This window comes from Hyla sarda, chromosome 1, assembly GCF_029499605.1.
Source record: "Hyla sarda isolate aHylSar1 chromosome 1, aHylSar1.hap1, whole genome shotgun sequence".
Lineage (NCBI taxonomy): Eukaryota > Metazoa > Chordata > Amphibia > Anura > Hylidae > Hyla > Hyla sarda.
This window is the reverse complement of record NC_079189.1, coordinates 436,516,725-436,539,285: the sequence shown is the minus strand read 5'-3', so window position 1 is coordinate 436,539,285 and position 22,561 is coordinate 436,516,725. Positions and strand designations below refer to the sequence as shown.

The window sequence follows — 22,561 nt, the reverse complement described above, 5'->3', positions numbered from 1 at the left end:
TGCAGTAACACATGTTTTGCTATACACATGTTTATTCCCTTTGTGTGTATTGGAACTAAACCAAAAAAGGAAGGAAAAAAAGCAAATCGGACATAATGTCACACCAGACTCCAAAAATGGTCTGGACAAAATTATTGGCACCCTTTCAAAATTGTGGAAAAATAAGATTGTTTCAAGCATGTGATGCTCCTGGGGCAAGTAAAAGGTGTGGGCAATATAAATATATAAAAGTTGATTGCGGTGTCTAAAACAAAAGTAAAATAATTCTGTCAGCTCAGCGGAGCTGATCAGGGCTATCGTGACAAAATCGCGTTGTCCCAATCAGCTTGCCGGATGATGGGAGGTTCCTCAGCTGGCTCTTCGTTGTCCGATTGGCGATCTACTGCTCCATGCCTGGCAGGAGCAACAGAGCGCCGGTTACACTGATCAGTGCTTTGCAATGGCATAGCACTGATCAGTGTATGCAATCAGGAGATTGAATGTTGTAGCCCCCTATGGGAGCTAAAAAAAAAAAAAAAATCTAAAAATTTAATAAGTTCATTAACCCCTTCCCTATTAAAAGTTTTTAAATCACCCCCCTTTTCCCATTTTTTAAAATAAATTAATGTAATAAAGAATAAAAATAATCATGTGGTACTGCCGTATGCGTAAATGTCCGAACTATTAAAATATTAGGTTAGTTAAACCACACGGTCGATGGCATACACGTAAAAAATACCAAAGTCCAAAATTGTGCATTTTTGGTCACTTCATATACCATAAAAATATTAATAAAAAGCGATCAAAAAACATACTAATTTTGGTGCATGTAGTTTTATAATTTTTTATTAAAATAAAACCCATATAAATTGGGTATCCTTGTAAACGTATGGACCTACAGAATAAAAATAAGGTGTCATTGTTACCAAATATTTCACTGCGTAGAAACCGGAGCCCCCAAAATTTACAAAATAGCGTTTTTTTCACCCCACAAATAATTTTGTTTTGTTTTTGCCGCAGGTTATATTCTAAAATAAGTGATGTCATTACAAAGTACAATTGGTGACGCAAAAAACAAGCCCTTATAAGGTTCTGTATGTGCCAAATTGAAAGCATATGATTTTTAGAAAGGAAGGAGGAAAAAGCGAAAATTCAAAAAGCGAAAATTGCTGAATCCTTAAGGTGAAAATAGTCCCTAAGGGGTTAAACTTTAAATTTACAAAAACCAGAGGCAGTTAGAATTTTATGGTCTATAAAGGTGTCTTGCTAACCTTGGTCCCTGTTCAGTTTCCTGAACTATAAATAGATACAAAGGTCATTGAGATCTTGTGTCCTCAGCGCAACAACCTTCTTCTAGAGGGGAATTTATCATTGGTTTTACCCGTTTCTGTGGTGGTGATTTGTTACACAATTTGTAGAAGTTGCTGTTTAGAGATTTTTCATTGCGAATTTTTCTTTATACCCAAATGTCACCATGAATAATAGAAACTTCCTGATGTAAACAGCACCATTACAATGAACTGTTGGTAGTCATGAATATTGATCCAGCTAATATAGGCTGCTACCAGTTGTCAATTATGTAGCTATTCAGATATGACTCTTCCATCTACTTTTACCAAGACATGTTTTATGCTGATGAGGTATAATGGAAGTGCTGCTAACTCAATAAAAAATGACTCTGACCATAGAGAAGGGAAAGCTTTTTGCTTTACAGAACACATCAGAGTCCATTTGTCCAAATATCTTTCTGATGTCCTGTTATATCATATCTTTGTTCCTTTATCTAATGAAACATTTCATTCTGATTTGATTTGGGAAGTGCACATAAAATATACTCCCTTTTTAAAGCTGCTGCAGATGTACAATAGACCTGTTTAAGGCATTGTCCAGGATTGGAAAACATTAGTGGTTTCCTCCAGAAACAGTGCCATGCATGTCCATGGGGTATCTTGTGGGCATGCATGGAGGGTGTGTGGCAGCAGCCATGCTTTTCTAGCCCTGGACATCCCCTTGCAATGCAAGTCACAGAATTCTATCAAGATTGTTTCAACCTGGCTTCCAGTTTCATTTAGTTCTTTTTGTGTTGACAATCTGGTGAAAATGTAATTATAGAGCAGTATTGGTAAAACAGGAAACAAATTCCAGAATGGTGTTATGAGGGTAGCGATATTTTACTGCTCCTGAAATAGGGGCATATGGCTTGTCTGTTACTGATACTGAACCCAGCACAAGTGGCATGAAAACCTCTCAGCACAACACATTCTTGTGGGCTAAATCCAGACTCCCACCTGCCTTTCTGCTGCAACTTGCAGCTGTGTCCGCCAACCATATGGACCTGTATGTCAGTAACCTTGTTTTGCACAGCTTTAATAAGGGAAATGTAAAGTGCTTTAAGGGGTATGGCTTTCGACATCATTTTTTCCCTCCCCTTCTTGTGCTTGCTGTTATGTAAATGAAATATTTGGTTATGTTAAGAAAAAATTGCCTTCTATTAAATATATTAAAGAACATGTATGAAATTGATTTAAAACCGCTTTTACTTTGTATTAGGGTATGTTCACACTACGGAATTCCCCGCGGAATACCGCTCGCGGAATTCCGCAGTGTGAACTTTACATTAGTGTGAATGGGTCTCCGCGAGACCCGTTCACACTGCGGAATTTCAGCGGCGGACAATTCCACCGCTGAAATTGTTCCGCGCAAAGAACGAACATGTTCATTCTTTGCGCGGAAGTCCGCGAACACTGCATAGCCGTCAATAGTGATGGCGCAGTGCCGCGGGGTCCTTCCGCCGCCGCCGGCTGCCAGTTTGAATCTCCGCTCGCTGAAGTCAGCGAGCGGAGATTCTGTTCACACTCTGTAGTGTGAACATACCCTTATGCTTGTGAAAACTGAAAGCTACTCAGTATCTGGTTTCTGTTGGCAACAAAAGCCTTGTTTTACCAATTTTCCATTACTCATTCAGGATTTGCAGTTTTCTTTTTTCTTATCTGTAAGTACAAGTAAAATTGCTGCGATCTCCGTCCAATTGCAGGATAGAAGCTCCATAGAATTATAATGGAGTCCATCTCCTGCACCTGAATGGAGAATGCAGCGAGCCAGGGAATGAGGCGCACAGCCAGGTGCTTCACCCAGGCCCGAACCCAATCTTTGTGACATGTCAAAGTTTTGGTAAAACATAAAACTTTTTTTTTTCTTTTTCAAATAAATAAACTTTATTTTATTTTATTTTGCTTCATGCAAACTATTTCCTGTCGCCTAAACATGGCTTTGAACCTATTTATTAGTTTATGCCTTTTTTGTTTTACTCCTTCTAATCCATTTTTCTTTTGTTAAAGGACTGGGTGGAGACCAAAGAGGATTTCATGGAAAAGAGAGTGTGGAGACACGACACGGTCGCGTCAGAAACGGAGAGGGGCCTCGATTCCAAACGGTTAACTTGGCCCAGCCTGTGCGCTTCAGTAGTAAGTTTGTGTTTGTTTTCCATTGTTTTAATTTTCATGTGATATAATGAAGCGCTGCTGTTTGTGTAGCCAGTAAGTAGATTTGACATTTCCAAAAATGGCAGAATAATGTGACAAATAGCTTGTTATGCTTTTGAACTATACAAAAGTATTGCCCCATGATGGTACAACCATATCACTCTGACTGTGAATAAAAGTCCTGACTCCTAACATTTTGAAAGGAAAACAGAAGGCGCTCCATGTGCATGATCAGCAGGTCAGGCCCATAGGGAGGGGGAGTAGATATATCCCACGCCGCTTACCCGAGTTTGTTGTGTGCGCACACAAAACAATGGGAAGTGCCTGAAAGTATATGTGTCCTCATCCGCAGCCTTCCTTAAAAACAATAGATAGGCAGTTAGACTGTAATGGTAGGAGATGTCGGCGCTGGATGAAGGAACCAGGAGAAGTACAGCATAAAATCAAGGCAAGTTTATTGGATGCAACGCGTTTCGCTGCGCATGCGCAGCTTCATCAGGCATGCGCAGCGAAGCGCGTTGCTTCCAATAAACCTGCCTTGATTTTATGCTGTACTTCTCCTGGTTCCTTCATCCAGCGCCGACATCTCCTACCATTACGGTCTAACTGGGAAGCGCCTGAAAGTATATGTGTTCTCATCCGCAGCCTTCCTTAGAAACGATAGATAGGCAGTTAGACTGTAATGGTAGGAGATGTCGGCGCTGGATGAAGGAACCAGGAGAAGTACAGCATAAAATCAAGGCAAGTTTATTGGATGCAACGCGTTTCGCTGCGCATGCGCAGCTTCATCAGGCATGTGCAGCGAAGCGCGTTGCTTCCAATAAACCTGCCTTGATTTTATGCTGTACTTCTCCTGGTTCCTTCATTTTGGGAACTTTTTGAATTGAAAATTTCAATATTATCTGTGATGCAACAACAATGTTATTATGTAAAATAAGAAAAAGATATTCACATTTTGGGGGTGTGTACCCCCTTTAAATTTTATGTTTCCTAGGGAAATGCCCATCAGGCTGGCATCACTATGATGGGACAGCAAGCTGCTATAAGGTGTACTCCTCCGGTGAGAACTACTGGGATGCTGTTCAAACTTGTCACAAGGTGAATGGCTCTCTTGCAACATTTACCACAGACTCTGAGCTAAAGTTTATCTTGGCCCAAGAATGGGAGATGGAAGAAAGGCCATATTTGAAAAAGGACCAGAGAAGGTGAGCCATATACTTTTTTTTACATATAATTCTCAATCACTTTTGATTGGTCTGGCTATTATTAATCTCTTTGTAATTGACATGTAAGGCTTTGCACAGGAATAACATGGCTGCTTTCTTTTAGAAACCATGCCACTTTGTGTCTAGTATTGAATCTCACCCTTTATTTAGGTCATTTGGGGATGTCTTTGAAAGAAAGCAAACATTTTTTTTTCTTTACATCCTTTAAGCACCACTTTTAAGAGATACTATGTCCTAAACATTTTTCCAAGTACTTTTAGTCCAACCCAATGCCACAACTAGACATCAGTCATAATTAGTCAACGCTTAGTTCTATGAAAACCGTTTTTGTCTCTTGTAGAAATCTATAATTTTTTTTAAATCAAAATATTTATTATCTTATAAAAGTTAATTAGCTTTCCCCCAGAAGGAAGAGCTGCCCATCTGTAGATGTCAGTACAGAGTATGGTATTGGTTGGTTACAGAGAATGCCCTTCTCCTGCTAAGCTCCTAGAAACTGGTAACCTTTCACAGGTTTTATGAAAGTATGCACTCCCACACACACAAACACTCTTGTACAGTAATTCTTTTTATTTATCTTTATAGACTTTGGGTAGGTTACCAGTTTGTAATAACAAACAAAAACCATTCCGTGGAGGGACACTGGGAAGTGGCTTACAAAGGTAGGTGGAGATCTTGGAAGCAACCCCTGTTTTTATAAAAGTACATGGAATCTGTAAACAATATGTAAGCTGTAAACCAACAATAGTTATTTACAGAATTCCCAAGTAAGTGTCAATTTTTTTCTTTTAGGCTCTTCTGAAGTATTTTTACCTCCTGTTCCCATTTTTGGAATGTATGAAAATGAAAACATCCTTTGTGCCCAGCTGCAGTATTTCTATTTGCCCTCTCTCCGGCACCATGGACTCCATAGCTGGTACGCTGAGAACTGCTATGAAAAATCCTCTTTCCTTTGCAAACGCAGTAAGTATGTGTTCCCGATTTCAAGTTTGGTTGATAAGCAAATACAAAAAAAAACTCTTTGTATTAGTAGCTATTACATTACTATATTTTTAGGTCTAGAAGACTCCCCATTTAATTTAAAACATGTAATAAGGAAAAATATCTACTTTACATATCCTTTAGGAAATAATGAGGTGATATGGTATAGACAGACTGTGGTTGCCATGGGGCCTGGGTGATCGGGGGCCTGGATTTAGTTGGTCCATGCCCTTGCTATTGGTGGGGAGAACTTGTACAGGACTCCTCTCTCCAGTGGCATTGTTTTCAAACAAGAAAAAATAATAGCAATATGAAGGACTGTCCTGGCCACTCTGTGGGTGTAATGACCCAAACTGACAATTTCAAAAATGTCTGCACTACATTAGAGTAAAACCAGCCCAAACAGGAAATTTCTCTTGTAAAAGCAAGCTCACCAGTAGAAATAGAAAACTACTAAAGCCTTATAGGGAAACTATTTCTTTTAAAAACATGTCATAGACTTACTATAAATCTGTACACTTCCCATACTGCACTCTGTTGGGGGCTAAGCAGTGCAAAGCTCCAATGAACGAGCACATCTCTTTGCATAGTGCTTCACTCCATCCGGAAATCGGTGGGGAAAGTTACTCTTTAAAAGGGGTTTGCCCATTAATAAAAAGTATGGATGCCCAGCCATCTCCAGCCTGTTTGCGACCAGCTGAGATGACCGGGCATGAAAAATAGCTGAGAAGGCTGTGTTACGCAATTTGCGTAGCTCCCTTTTGACATTAACCCCTCAAGGACACTGCCCGTTTTGGCTTTGAGGACACAGGAAATTTGAATGTTTGGGATTTTGCTTTTTCCTCCTTTTCTGACCCCCTACAACTTTTTTTTTTTCTTCTTTTTGTATACGGGCTGTAGAAGGGATCATCTTTTTGCGCTGTGATCTGTAGTTTTCATCGGTACCACCACTTTTGCGTATATGTGACATTTTGATCACTTTTTATTTTTTTCTGGGATGTGATGTGATCTCAAATCAGTAATTTTGTTCACTGTAGGGGATCATTAACATAATAAATTTGATAAGACGTTTCTGCATTCGGCGATACCAAATATATTGATTTTTTTTTTTTAAATGGGCTTATTCACTTTAAATTTTTTTTTTAGATCCCACAGGGGTATTTTTTTGCAATCTTTAAATTGCAATCTTCAATCTACACTATAGTCTGGTTGAAGTCAGACAAAAGACCGCATATGATGGCAGGAGGCAGGTAAGGAGATCTCCAACTGCCATCTTGCCTGATTTAATCCCCACGACCTTGCCGCGGGTGATTAGATCAGCCACCGGAACCGCCACATTGCGGCAGATGCCGTGATCAGCACTGTTCACGGCATCTGAGGGGATAATGGTGGACGTCAGTGCGATCGCTGATATCTGCAATTACCGGCGGTGTCCCTGGCTGCTGATAGCAGCTGAGATCTGCAATCTATGATGCGAGTGCAGCTTCTATCTGATAGCTTGATAGCTGCAGTGGAAATACTTTGGAGAGTAGTTGTGAGGAAGATAAAATGTATCCAAACCTGTGTAGAGACATAGTGGTGCAGTTACCCATAGCAGCTAATCAGATTGCTTCTTTTATTTATAAAAAGGCTTCTGAAAAATTAAAGAAGCAATCTGGTTGCTATGGGCAACTGTCCCACTCTTCCGATACACAGGTTTTGATAATTCCCTCCCCCAATTGAACTGTCCTTGAAAGGCCCCTTGAGCAAGAGTATCTGGGGTCTGTGACAAATTGAAAAAAGTAATTATAAAATTATGTAATATTTTTTTTCTTCCAGGTCAGACATGTGTTGATATCAAAGATAACATTGTGGATGAGGGCTACTATTTTACCCCAAAAGGTGATGATCCATGTCTCAGCTGCACCTGCCACAACGGTGAACCTGAAATGTGTGTAGCAGCTCTATGTGAGAAACCACAGGGTTGCCAGCAGTATCTCAAGGATCCAAAAGAATGCTGTAAATTCACTTGCCTAGACCCTGGTAAGAGTGGCCAAGACTTCTGAGCACCTATTGAAGCGTGTGTAGAATCTTTTTTCCAGATATGGCATTTTGTAGTATTATATGCAGTACTAAAATATGGAAATAGTAAAAAAACAAACCTGATCAATAATAAAATATTTCACTCAACTATAGGTCGTGAAACTGCTTAGACTCAATGGGCCATATTTATTAACCCTTTAAGAACAATGGATTTAAAGGAGAACTGCGGGCTGCAAAAACCTAAAAAACAAACCTTGATTCACCTTCATACGTTCCCCTATTGCGGAGATGTCGGCGTTCCGTTCCTCTGGTGCTGTTGGTTTCTTGCTTCTTGAGCTTGAAATGTCACGGTGCAGGCAATGTTTCGCTGGCCGCCTCAGCCGGTCATAGTCACGTAAGGAGCCTGGGCAGCAGGGAGAAGGCGAGGCCGCAGTTCTCCTTTTTCAATGGACATCCTGATGCCCTGGTACTTAACGCACCATAATGTACATTTACGTCTGAAGCGGCATTCGGTCTGTGAAGCAGGCGCATGAATACATTGACCGATGACTTATATTAAGCCCTAGGAAGGCCAACAAAGTGTATAAAAATGTTTTTAAAAATATATAAATATTTTCCAAATAAAATATATAAATATTTTCCAAATAAAATATATAAATATTTTCCAAATAAAATACTGAAAAAAAAGAAGAAAAAAATACTTTGGAGAATTACCTACGGGTAATATCAAATAACTGCTAAAATTATTACATTCCTGATTCCGCATGGTCAATCGCGTAAATGCAAAAGAATTCCAACCACAATTTTTTATTTTTTTTGTCACGTCCCAGAATTTTTTTTTTTTATAAGTGATCAAAAAAGCAGAACTACACATAAAACTGCCATTAAAAACAGCTGATGGCAGAAAAAAATTAACCCTAACTGCCCGCCCTACAAATAAAATTTATTGCGGAGCCAGAAAAAAGAAATTTTGTAAAAGAAAAAAAAAGTGCCAATAAAAATTGCAACTTGTCCCACTAAAAATACAACTTGGTCAGTAGAAAAATAAGCTATGAGTCTTAGGTGAGGCGGAAGAAAACGTAAGCCACAGATCAAAACGTGGGAGTCCACGAAAAAGGTTAAAGGGTTAATAGCAATGCAAATTAACTTCTATATTTTCAGCACACTGTTTACGTCTTCAGCACGCTATTTATGGAAACTTACCATTTTACTCAAAGTGCCTCATATAAAAAATTGTGCCAAAATGGTCTATGGTGTGGGTGCCATCGTAAGAACCTTATTGGCTCAGGTCCTGATAATATCTATTCTCACACAATGTGTATTACTGTCACACCTGGGCACTCCTGTGCTGTTGGAACCTGACGATCACAACATAACTGTAGGATGGGGACATTCAAGTCTGACAGTACCTATTAGCTCCTGGTGTGGTGGCATCATCGGGACCTGATTAGCTCGAGTCCTGATGTCACCAAGAGCAAAGAATGTTCACTTCCTTCTGTGCTAGATAATGATGTGGTGTTGATTCCCATAGATTGTTCCAACTCTACATTCATTACTTGGATTTGGCTGCAGACCTTGCATAATGAAGGTTGCGGAAACCCAGTTTTCTCTATTGGTTTGGTCCTAGTGGGACTTGCATATCCTATGGATCAAATTTAAATGTCTTTGATGGGAATACTTCTTTAATTTAATACTGTACATATAAAAGCTGGATCCCATATGTGACCAAGTTTTTTTTTCTGAGGATGTGGGAATTAATATGGCTTTTTTTTCTAAAGCTGCCAATATGACCTGGTAACAGCGTAGTTGGGTTTGGCTTTTCACCCACAACATAAATTGTGTATTGCTCTACAGCATTGAGTTAGGGAGAATAGTAATCTAATCTAGAGATTATATACCCCCCAATATGAATTATGCAGTAGGCATGAGGCTTTAGTCTGAACTATGTCCCCCCTTTTTTTTCTCCTAGTTATGATCGGTCTTTTACTTTGCATTTTATTGAAAACAAAAAAGAAAATAATCCTTTTATTGTAAAGGTTTTATGCTACTGTTTTGTGCACAGTATATTATGTGTTTTGCTTTAGCTGTCAAGTCATTTGTTTGCTGTAGAGAATGAATTATTATTCCCAGGGAGTTTAAGCGCTGTCTGTAAATGCTATATTTGCAATCCTGCACAGCATAGAAACCTGGCGGGCTTTTCTGTTTAAAATGTATTATATTTATCTTATTCTGAGAAATTACGTGGTTGTCGGAGTACAATAAAAAAAAAAAATTGGATCAGCACATATGCAGTTACATTATACAGTCGGGCATTTCGATAAGATATGAAAAACCGGCACCACCTATACGGTAGCTATTCACACTATGCGTTCGGGACTCAGTCAATCTCCTCTGACCTGCACAATTAGATTCCATCACCGGTGCTCTATCCTTAGGGTATAGCCAATATTTAGTTTCCAATAAAGATTTCTACAGCGGTGAGTACCATCCGCTTCTTTGTCTAATTATACATTTGTGCTTTGGTAATTGCTTTGAAAGTGCAACCTTTTCTTCATCTTTCTGTGCTTCCTTGGAACATTTATTCAAGCTTTAAGAGACAGTAGGCCACAATTAAAGACATAACTTAAGACCATCATTTTAAAAATAAAATCAAAGTGTTTGTTACTACAGTTATCCCATTCGGTTTGGCGCTGCATTTAAATACTTCACAATAAGACCAGTGAGCATTCATCTTTTTTATTGCTGCTATAAGAGTAAATCTGAACCATCACTTAATCCATTCACAATAAAATTGTAGAATATTGTTTTTATTTTCAGATGCTTTTTTTTTTTTCAATAGGGAATGATCAATAGTTCAGCAGACCAGAATATCGAAATAAGCAGCATTAGTGTTGGTAAAAACTATGCTGAAAAAGTCACATGAAAATCATAGCTCAATCCACCCTGCAGATATTGGCACTGACTTTGATGTGGTTTTTACTTAAGTTCCCACTAATTTCAGCCACACGATTAAAAATAACAACAACTATTTTTCAACATTGGAAAAAAACAGTAACGCAATTTATTTATTTTTTTCTCCCACTGAAATCAGAATGTATTTTTTTGTTTGTTTGGTAAAACAAAGTGTTTTTCCCACATCAGAAACTACATGGGTGTAAATGCCCTGGGGTTTCTGAAATTCTCTTTGCAGACATGCAGTGTTCATTGAGCTCTCCTAAAGCTAGTAGGACTAAAATTTATTAAATGAACCTGTCAGGTGCGCTAAGTATAAAACTGCTCCCACCCCTGAACTAGCATTAAAACAAGCTTTCCACCTTCCGGCATACACTATACAAACTAGGCCTATGTATGCATAGGGGCAGAGTTGTGGCTCCAGCTAGTTAGTGCTTTGCTTGTAATTAAACTTCCCCATACATGATTGACAGGCAAAGAGCCTGCTATGTCACTCACTGCGGTGACTTGAAGCCTGCTCAAGCTGTGGGAGCAATACTGGTGCATGCCATTCAATGGCCCAGGCATATGCATTGATTAACTTGACACTCGTTTTGGCATTAGGAGAGGATTGCACAGCTAATCCTAGGTGCTGTAAAGAAGCCTGCTATGAGAGCCAATCCTGGCCCCCAGGATGTGCCGGGAGTTTAAGGCTTCACCTGTTCAGTCCTCGCTTGATGATGAAGCCAGAGTCAGGTCAGGTAATTAATGTGCATCCCCTGATCTTTATATGATGTCGGCCATGCGCAAATATTGATCCCACAGCGTGCGGTGTAATAGGCTCTAGGTTCTGAGCAGCAAATGGAGTAACATGCTATTTGCCTATCAGGCCTGAAGGGATGTGACTAGTGGAAGCCTCAACTCTGCCCCTATGTCTACATGTTGCATAATTGTATAGCATGTGCTGAAATAAGTGTTTTCTGGGTGTGTGAAGAATGCAGACTGTTTATGGTCACAATGTAGGGAAGCTTGTTTTTTCATGGCAGTTCAGCAATGGGAGCATTTTAATGAACTGTTTTTTTGTTTTGTTTTTTAAGATGTGACAATCATGAAAACTTAGGCTGTAATCTATTTATCTCCTTATTTTCTAGATGGAAGCAGTATTTTTGACTCAATGGCCAGTGGTATGCGTCTGATTGTGAGCTGCATCTCCTCTTTCCTTATACTGTCTCTACTGCTCTTTATGGTTCACCGGCTACGCCAGAGAAGGAGGGAACGCATAGAGTCTTTAATTGGAGCCAATTGTGAGTAATGATCATGTGCATATGTTCTATATTAAAAAAAAAAAAAAAAAAAAACGGGGGGGGGGGGGGGGGGGGGGATTTATTACACTCTGAACCTGGTGCAGTTTGATTAGTCCAAATTTTTATATAACCCACCCGGTTTGTGTAAAATGTTGTGACTTTTTTACTGGGGGGGGCGGGGGGGTGTCGTTGTGTAACTGTGTCGAGGCTTCCCCATGCGCCAATCATCCACAATGGATGGCGGCTAGCAGGCATAAATTGTAGTGAAAATCTAGTCCCTGGCATAGTTTTCAGAGGCTGCTACATGAGCAGCCTTGCTTTTGCTGTACTGTATCAGAGCTGTTCGCCTTTTTAACCCTTTGCTGCCTACACAATTTTAAGACTTTTTTGTAATACACAAAAAGAATCTGAATTTTAAAATATGAAATTTATATTCTACCCCCTACCAATATACGTTCTGAAAGCAGAAACCTGGCACATTGTAAAAATGCCACCCAACATGCAACACAGGAATTGTGTTCGTTCATCCATCCTTCCATCCCTCCCCAAACCACAGAGTCGACCTGTGTCCTTCTTACAATTGCTTATCTTCATAGCCCTTTACTAGAACAAACAGACACCCACCCCAAAATTTGATAAAAGGGTGATAATCTGAAGAAAAGTTCCTGTGTCAAGCCCCTTGACAGAAACAGGCTGTGGTGTTTCTTACTGATGTCCTTTGTGGCTCATCTCCCACTTCTGCCTTAAATATACATACACAATCTGGAAGTAAAAACCTTCATCCTGCTTCCATTTTAGTGGAGTACAACACCACTGGGCGTTCACCTGTTATTTTACAGGGCGTGCACCTAACTTTATTAGTTAAACTTGCTTTTTAGGTGGTGAACTTTAGGACTTTTACCTCTTTACCAAAATATAATAAAATTAATGTTATCATTTACAGTATTTAAAACTAATATAACCTGTTACTGTTTTATTTTTTGCTCGCAGTACATCATTTTAACTTGGGCCGCAGAATGCCAGGCTTTGATTATGGACCTGATGGCTTTGGTACTGGCCTGACACCACTCCACCTTTCAGATGATGGAGAAGGAGGAGCCTTCCACTTTCATGAGCCACCTCCTCCATATACTGCATATAAGTACTCTGACATCCATCCCCCAGATGGGCCACCTCCACCATATGAGGCTTCAATATGCCCTGATATCATTCTCTGCTCAACAACTGGTGAGGAATTTCCCATATTATCTTCAATATGTATACTGTGGAACTGTGTAATTAAAGGGTTAATGCCATCACATATTGTTGTGGCATTAGTCTAGGATTTGTCATAACCTTACATGGGTCTGATACTGAAAATGAAGGCGTGAAAGGTTCTTGTGAAATGAAGATAATTGTGACAAAAATGAACTTCCATGTACACTAATGTAGTTGTCAAGCATAAGCAGCTTAATGTTGCAGTATTGCAATTACCCAACTCTTCATGTAATTGAGGTTTTGGTGTGTTTTAGGGGAAGGGGGGCAGTAATGAATTAAATGGGAGAAATCTGAGCAGATATTCTGTAGCATGCACCTACCTTTACACTTCATTCACGATCTTTAGAATGGATATGTGAAGAAACTAGGACCTCTTGCGAACTCTTGTTGATGTAGAACTATTGGTTTTCACTTCTTTATCCTTCTTTCTTTTGTTATGTTGTAAATTTAGATCAAGTGAGTCGGCAGTCAGCTGGCTTGGGGCAACTCTCCACTGCAAGCAGTAGCAATGCCTCTTCACCACAAACTACAGAGGAACCATTGCCACCTGCAGTGCCACCACTTCCTCAACCACAAAGTGATACAGAAGACTCTGAAGACAGAAGCACTTCACTACTTGTGGCCCCTAATATTCTTCAAAATGAAGCTTTCCCTAATGCTGGTCAATCTGGGCCCTCGCCAAGTAACTGTTCTCTAAACACTGTTGTTTGAGATTGGAGAGGAAAAAAAGGAACTGGCATTGTGACATTACAAACCAGAATGAACTGCAAGAAGGCTCCCAGATCACACATCCTTATTTTTTAAAAAGGAAAAAAAATCTCATTAACCACTTTTTGCTACCTAAGGTGTTTCTGCCATTGCACACAAAGCTACTGAGGCAAGTCAAGTGTTAACTAGGCACGTTACACCACAATGTTAAATCGGATGAGTTATCGTGTAAATATTACATTTCAAGTGCTGCACTTTCTCCATTCCCCCTTGAGTGTATGTGTGAGAGTGTGAGGAAGACGTTGTCTTCTGTAGAGTTTTTATACATATTTTTTGAATTTTGATTCTACTTTTTGTTTCTCTGAATTGAATAACTTGCAATAATTGAGCAAGAAACCGCATTCATGGGACCCTCCGATTCTGTAACTTCAGCTCCAGCACAATGTAAAATGATGACATAAGCACAGGGAAAGCCAACAGAATTTTTGCAACTACTTTCACAGCAATGATTCGACTGCCATTTTGTCTTGGGCAGAATTGGATGTAAAATATTTAGCGCTATCCCCACATCCTAAACATTCTGAGACTTGCAAGGTGTGGACAATCTCTACTCTTGGGACCAGAAGCTTTTAAGATATTACTTTTCCCTACTTGTAAACAACAGTTTTACTTACACATTCACATCAGTGTCCATATTTTGCTTAAGTTCAGGTGATATACAGTGGTCTCCATACCAAATGCTTTATTACCATATCATAGCATGATGACATATGATATGCTAGGATTATTCTAAGAGGTTTCATAGCTTGATAACTGTCTTGTTAGTTTTCCTTCTTTAGTTGGAAACCTCCCTGATCATCTAGATTCAAAGAGGAATGTAAAGGAATTGATCTTGAAACACTGGGTTTGAACAAATAATTTTGCATAGCTTGGCAATTTGATTTGCTCTTTAAATGTGCTTTTGCCTGTCTGTACAACATCAACAATGTTAAATGAGTTGTTTCTCCTACTGGCACTTAATGTGTAAAAGCACTGACTGCTTTGTGAAGGCTGTGTACGATTTCCAGGACAATATATTGTGCTACAGTTCCATGCTGTTTAGAGATTTCAGAGCATAAAGCTGTAAAGACCTAAGATGCATGATTTTGCGTGATGTTTGCGCTTTTAAAATTTGGTGTTTTTAAAAAAAAATTATTTTTTTTAAAATATGGAATAGTATTCAAGAAGATTTCTATATGCACCCAGATATTGCATCGCTCTTGACCTATACTTAAAATGTGTTGCTAAAACACACACACACAAACGCCATACTACAGTCACTCAGATTTAGTAATATTTTCAAACAGGCTTTTTTTTTGTTTTATTTTTTTAAAGGGGTTTTCAAACAGTCTTCAACCCACTATAACACATAACTAAGTCTAACTTGTATTCATTGCCCTTTTATGTTTCTTGTTTTGATCTTCACCCCAGTACTTCTGTTAGGCTAGGTACACACTACGGAATTGCTGGGCAGAATTTCTGCCGGAGATCGAGCCGGCAGCACTAGGACCACACGGACTGCATTGCCGTCCCCATAGATGGCAATGCATTTCTGGGTGGATCTTTTGGGAGATCTGCTAAGAAATGCATTGACATTTCTGGGGACGGTAATTCAGTCCGCACGGTCCTAGTGCCGCCGTCTTGATCTCCGGCAGAAATCTGCCCAGAGAAAATCCACAGTGTGAACCCAGCCTTATTGTTGTTGCAGACAAGGAAGAAAATGGGTGGTCCAGCACAGCTTGTCATTTGACTGCTCTTTTTCTATATGTGTTTCTGACATATATCGATGAGTTTACTTTGCTCATGTTTTGTCATGAGTCTTGATTATAATGTTGGGAACGCCCCTTTAAAATGACGCCACAAAAATTTGGAGCCGAGATAATTTTTCAGGATAAAGAAATCAAGTAGAATGTTGCTAAAGCCTCCCACAATAAACCTTTATACCCTTACTCCTGAGTACTAATGTACATTACCCTCAGATGTTTAAGATAACAAAAAGGAGTGACTGTTATAGCCAAATGGTTATCCTGTGTTCTCTGTCTTAGGCCTGCATTCACACCACGTTTTACAATACACTTCCTGTATCAGGCTTTTGATGAAAAACAGATTCCTCAATACCGGACTACACTGTATCAAAACGTGTGTACAAATGTTAACCCGTATACTGTTAAAAGCCGCATACGGTTTGAGAAAAATATGTCTGGTTACATCCGGTTTTAAGAAAAAAAAAAAATGTATACGTTTTTAACTTTTCACTCCATTATGAATAAAGTTTCACTTGTTTGATTTGAAAGTCCCCCCCCAAAAACAAAATGTGCAATGTCAAAAATCGTATGGTGCAAACCGGATGGAACGATACGCACATACGGTTCTGTGTTGTTCCCATTGACTCCCATGTTAAAAAAATAAATAAAAAAACATATATGCTTTAATACGGTTTTTCACCCAGACCAAAAACTATGGTAGGCTACGGTTTTGGGTGCAGGAAAAAAACTGACAAAACCGTACAGGATGCAAAACGGATGCATTGTTTGGCATACGCTTTTCAATGGAGAGTCAATGCATATATAGTTGACTTTGTTTGCAGAAGTTTTTACAAAACGAGAAAAAAAATGTGTTTTAATGCCTTGACCATACAAAGCCTATATGTTGTTTGTCAGGCAGAGACATAAGTCAGTAGCAGTTTCCTCCATGTAAATTGGCTTGTCATTGCAAGACACAACTCAGTCTTCGAGCTCCAAGTTTTAAATAAAGCTTCATGCTTTATTGGTATTTTTGGTAAGAATTGCCTCAATGAAAAAGCCTTCCGGTTTCCAGTCCTCCTTAGGCATGGCTAAAATAATAAAGTACACAAACATCAAAACACTAGAACGTTTACATACTATTCACTCATCACTTGGGTGATGTTGTCATCATAGGATTATAATAAGATATCCCCTTTCCACACTTTCATTAGATACATAATACCATGGATCTACTAATTACAGTGGTCCCTCAACATATGATGGTAATTCGTTCCAAACGACCCATCGTTTGTCGAATCCATTGTATGTTGATGGATTCGTGCAATGTAAAAAAGATATTATATACTCACCTGTCCCCGCCACTCTGGACCGCGTCCTCACCGCTCCCGATGCTGTCCCAGGGGCTCCCGATGCTGTCCCGCTGCTCCGGCATCTTCCACATCTTCTCCAGTGTCCGGGCCTCGCTTTCTGGTAACGTTATTACGTTGGTGCGCCGGGACGGCGTGTGCAGCGACGTAATAACGACGCCGGAAAGCGAGGCCCAGACCCCGGAAAAGATGCAGAAGACTCCAGAGGATCGTGAAGTGGACCCGGAGCAGCGGGGATAGGTAAGTGAACCTGTCCGGGATACTTAAACTGCTATCCCACAGCAGCTTAAGCATTTTGCACTGTCGGATAGCAGTTAATGCGATGGCCCCGACGTATAAAAGCATCGTATGTCGATGCTGACATTGACATGCAATGGCGTCTGAGAGTCCATCGTATGTCGATTTTATCATATGTCGGGGCCATCGCATGTCGGGGGGTCACTGTATATAGAAACACAACACATATTGGCAGGAGGAGGTATATATTTATTTGCATATATGCAGAAGAAAAATTTTTCTAATATCCTAAAACAGATGGTAAATGTCCCAGAGGCCCAAAGTCTTTGATTTGATTACACGTCAATTATATGAGAGAGTTTATGCTGTAATATCATGTGAAAAATTAATGTGTGTGGCAGACCAGATGTTGTTAAATAATATATCTCTTTAACAATCATAGTTTCATCCATCATAGCTTGGAAAAACAAACTGTACAGAATCACTGCATATAGTGAACACTTATAGATAAGTCCATAAGACCTACAAAAAGTTTGTTTGGATAACATTTGAATAGCATTCAGCTACATTATCATCATAGAAAGAAGAGTTGCATAAGAAGAGTACTCTTGGATTGCTCCCTTAAAGGGGTACTCCGGTGGAAAACTTTTATTTTATTTTTTAAATCAACTGGTGCCAAAAAGTTAAACAGATTTGTAAATTACTTCTATTAAAAAAAAAATAATTCTTCCAGTATTTATTAGCTGCTGAATACTACAGAGGAAATTATTTTCTGTCTGTCCACAGTGCTCTCTGCTGACACCTCTGTCCATTTTAGGAACTGTCCAGAGCTGCATATGTTTGCTTTGGGGATTTTCCTGAAAAGAACAGAGGTGTCAGCAGAGAGCACTGTGGACAGACAAAAGAAATCCAAAAAGAAAAGCATTTCCTCTGTAGTATACAGCTGCTAATAAGTACTGGAAGGATTAAGATTTTTTAATAGTAGGAATTTACAAACCTGTTTTTACTTTCTGGCACCAGTTGATAAAAAAAAAAAAAAAAAAAAAAGTTTTCCACTGGAGTACCCCTTTAACAGCAAGTTGTACCATGAATGATAATATATACTTATGTTTTAGCATCAGTTTGTACATTAAAATAGGATATATCTTACTACTTCATAAAATGGAGGAATTTATTATGTGTGTGTGTGTGTGTGTGTGTGTGTGTGTATATAATGTGTACACCTCAAATGATGATCCAAAATCTCTGAATCACTGAAGAATCAGTAAGGGTAGGAGAACATGGTGTGGATATGTGGATATATAGCTTATGTAAAGTATATTAATGTTTGACCACCACATGGAAACTAAACTTTAAAAGTGCTCTGTACTGTTACTATGGTTATATACTATGTGATTGATCCTTCACAATATATGCTGCCAACTTCCCTCTGGATCGCTAAAAAGGCCATTGTCACTAGGAGGGTCTTCCCAAGCCGCAGATCTGGCTTCCTGGATACCTCTTGGGTTGCTTTATAGCAGTAGAGAGATTTGGAACTTGACAGGCTGCAGACCTAAGTTTGAGGGCCATGTTCTTCCACCACCTAACAGAATTACTGTAAGTGGTTTTTACAGAGCTGTAACTAGATCATATACTGTATAAAGTCATTAAAGGTGATAGCTAAGACAATTTTGTATTAGAGCCCCCTTTGAGTGTCAAGCTTAATTAGAGGGAAACTTTTCAGGTTTTAATCAGACTTCTTCTTTAATAGAAGGAATCACTTCTAGATGCTGGACAGTATTGGCTGGCCCGAACCAATCTAATGGATGCTGTGGTAGGACGTGTTTTTGTTTTTACTTTTTATTTTTGCTTTAATTCTAAGAGAGCAGAAAGTAGTCCCCTTCTCCATTGTTCTGGGTGCCTTTTATAGATTCTCCTTGAGATGGCTGTTCTGACCCAGTGGGTGAAGGGAATCGTTTACAAGCCACTATCGCAGGGCAGGAGGTCCAGAAATGTGCGTTCATAAAAATAAAAGAAAAAGCTGTTTCTGCAATGTCGATTTTCAAATTTTGTGACTGATTTTACCTGTGGCAATGTGTAAATAATTTTGATATACCATGTAGATATGACACTTGATGCTGTATCTTTCAGCCCCTGTGACTTTTTAGTTAAATTGTTTTGGGTTGCTAAGCTTCATTTAACACTAAATCTACTGATTTTCTTTTCCTCATGTTACTGTGAGAAACATTGCATTCAGATGGCAAAATAAAACTGTATTCTGGAATTTTCATGTCTATGTCGCTATATTTGGTCACATTTAACTTTTCATTAAAAAAGTAACATGAAAACAATGCAATATGTGTTTACTTGTGCTCTAGGCAAAGTCATATGACAGCCATGGATTCTTTCATGTGGAACTGTTTTCCATTATAAGTATTTCCATACAGCATTTTTTTATTCATATGGCTTCTGTGTACATTTGTGGTTCAAGAAATAACCATCAGGAGCTGGAGAAGGGAGAAGATTCTTTTTGGCGGAGTACCCCTTTAATGATGCAGCCCATTTTGGCCTTGAGGACGCAAGAAGTTTTTGTTTATGCATTTTAGTTTTTTCCTCCTCGCCTTCTAAGACAGAACACTTATTTTTCCATCCACAGACCCATATGAGGGCTTGTTTTTTGCTTTGTAATGACACCTTTTCATTTCACCATAAAATTTACTGCACAGCCAAAAAATATTATGGTTGAAATAATTGAAATTAAAAACCTAACCAAATTTTGAGGGGTTTTATTTTTACGGAGTACACTTTATTGTAAAACTGACATGTTTTCTTTATTCTGTGGATCAATATGGTAAAAATGATATCCATCTTTACACGCTTTTCTATTGTACTGCAATAGCTGCAATGGATGATCGGCACTACTCAAGACTAATGTAACTGATGCTGTAGACAAATGAGAATAAGGATACACCATGTGGGTATACAGGTAAATCTCGTCCAGCGGCAGTGCTAGGATGTAAAGTGAAATGGCAATCAAAGGTATGAATGAGTAGAAACAATAGCACCCCTGCACCGCCGCTGTACGAGTCAGTCGGCTCCTCTCACGGGCTCTCCATCAGAAGGTAGATACATCCAGGGTGGGGAGCTCAGGGGCGACTGACTGTTTCACGCACACAGGTAATGCGCTTCTTCCGGCCTCCTTGGAGCCAATTTTTTTTTAAAGGGGTGTGGTTAGGGCGTGTCTAGGCTTTTTGTGCCATTAGCACCTTATTTTCAAAGGTTTAGCACCACTTGGTGCTCTATGGTGCACAAAGTGTTGCTAATACCAACTATACCTGGTGTTAAATGATTTGCTTTTTGTGCTGTTTGCCCCAAATTTTCAAAAGCCCGAACACACTTTTGAAAACGAGGCACAGTTAACACTTTTTGCAGTGCAAAATAAAGAGCCCTAATAACACAAGTCTTTGAATATTCCCCCCATTGTGTCCTCAGTTTACCACTAGATGGCAGTCTTGAGCTATGTACCCCTGCATGTAACAGATATATCAATTATTTCAGAAAACATTTAGATGTGAAAGCTTGACTAAATCATTTGCAAACTTGTACCTTTTAGTGCATATATACTTTAGCTTTTAAAATATTTTTAGTAAGTGACTAATAAGTAATCTATTACTTGGGCACTAGAAAAGTTTCCAGTGTGTCCAGTCAGCGTTTATTTGCACAGGGCAGATTTGTTGCATAATTCTCTGTGCTTTCTCATTTGTCTAAATAGGTATTGCAGGAAACACTATGCTTGTCGCCAAGACAATCCTATGGAAATAAAACTACAGTGAAACCTCTTCATGAAACATAGACTGTGTCGGCAGATAAGAACCATTTGGCCAATCTAGTCTGCCCAATAATCTGAATACTATAAACAGTCCCTGGCCCTATCTTATATGAAGGATAGCCTTATGCCTATCCCTATCTTATATGAAGGATAGCCTTATGCCTATCCCTATCTTATATGAAGGATAGCCTTATGCCTATCCCATGCATGCTTAAACTCCTTCATTGTATTTGCAGCTACCACATCTGTGGGAAGGCTAAAAATGATGCTGAAAAACTTTATATACAAGTAGAATCTCCCAATACCGGACTCACATGGAATAAAAAAAGTGTCTGCTATTAAGAGATGTCCCCTATTGGGGGGAAAAAAGCTCAAAAATCGTTCTAAATGACAGAATACTCCAGAGTGTAAATACCAATAAAACATGATAAAAAGCAATATTACAGTAGAATCTTCCAATGCTGTTTAATCACCCCTTATCACCTTGCCTGTAACATTTAATCACCCTTCATCCCCCCGTATGATTTCATCCCCCCTTTATACCCTGTGCCGCATTATGCCTTGTGCCATATTATTCCCCCCCCCCCCCCTGTGCCATTTCATTCCCAATTATTACCTGCTGTGTAAATTCATCACCCTCCTCTTTATGAAGTGGCACAGGGGGATAAAGGGGGTATGACATGGCACAGGGGGGAAGAAATGGTACAGGGGGTGGTAAAGAGGGGGTGATGAATTTGCACAGAGGGTAATGAAGGGGGAATGAAATAGCACGGGGGGGGGGGGGGTCAAGAAGAAATTATGTGGCACAGGGGGTTATAAAGGGGGGAGAAATAAAGTGGCGAATAATGTGGCCAGTGTATGTACAGAAGCGTGAGACCACTGTTTAAACAGCAGTCTTCTGCTTCTGTGCTGGGTAGGGATGTCCCGATACTGGTATCGATATCGGGACCGATACTGGACATTAGTATTTGTATTCGTGCAAATGTCCCCGATACCTGAGGTGCCGTAAGCCGTCTGCACTCTCCGCTCCTGACCTATGCAGTGCGCTCAGCAGCTGAGCATACATCATAGCCGGGACCCGCATTAACCCTTTAGACGCAGCAATCAATGTTGATCACCGTGTCTAAAAGTCCTGAAATCTACTGTCGGTTAACTCAGGGATGCTGATTGGTATCACAGCGGTGTAATCACGGTGTCCCGATCAGCTGTGAGGATGGCCGGAGGTCCCTTACCCTGCTCTGTGCGTCTGATCGTCGCTCCTTGACTGCTGCCAGCCATGGCAGGCATTAGTAAAGGAGCGCCAACAACACTGATCACTGCTGTGCTATGGCATAGCATTGATCAGTGTATGTAGTCTACAGATTGCATGTAATAGTCCCCTATGGGGACTAAAAAAAAGTGAAAAAAAAAATGTCAAAAATAATAAATGTGAATTAACCTCTTCCAAATAAAAAATTTGAATTACCCCCCCCCCC

At 39.6% G+C, this 22,561-nt stretch overlaps 1 protein-coding gene across 1 annotated transcript in view; it reads left to right on the top strand.

The window, feature by feature from the left end:
* DGCR2 (DiGeorge syndrome critical region gene 2) overlaps window positions 1-19,608 on the top strand; it is a 62,796-nt gene extending 43,188 nt beyond the window's left edge. The window contains exons 4-11 of the mRNA XM_056531678.1: window positions 3,318-3,445; window positions 4,449-4,666; window positions 5,273-5,349; window positions 5,480-5,650; window positions 7,487-7,690; window positions 11,773-11,925; window positions 12,916-13,152; window positions 13,634-19,608. Of these exons, the coding sequence (XP_056387653.1) occupies window positions 3,318-3,445; window positions 4,449-4,666; window positions 5,273-5,349; window positions 5,480-5,650; window positions 7,487-7,690; window positions 11,773-11,925; window positions 12,916-13,152; window positions 13,634-13,893 (1,448 nt within the window). The 3' untranslated portion in view covers window positions 13,894-19,608. The remainder of the gene's footprint in view (window positions 1-3,317; window positions 3,446-4,448; window positions 4,667-5,272; window positions 5,350-5,479; window positions 5,651-7,486; window positions 7,691-11,772; window positions 11,926-12,915; window positions 13,153-13,633) is intronic.
* Window positions 19,609-22,561: the final 2,953 nt, after the last annotated feature.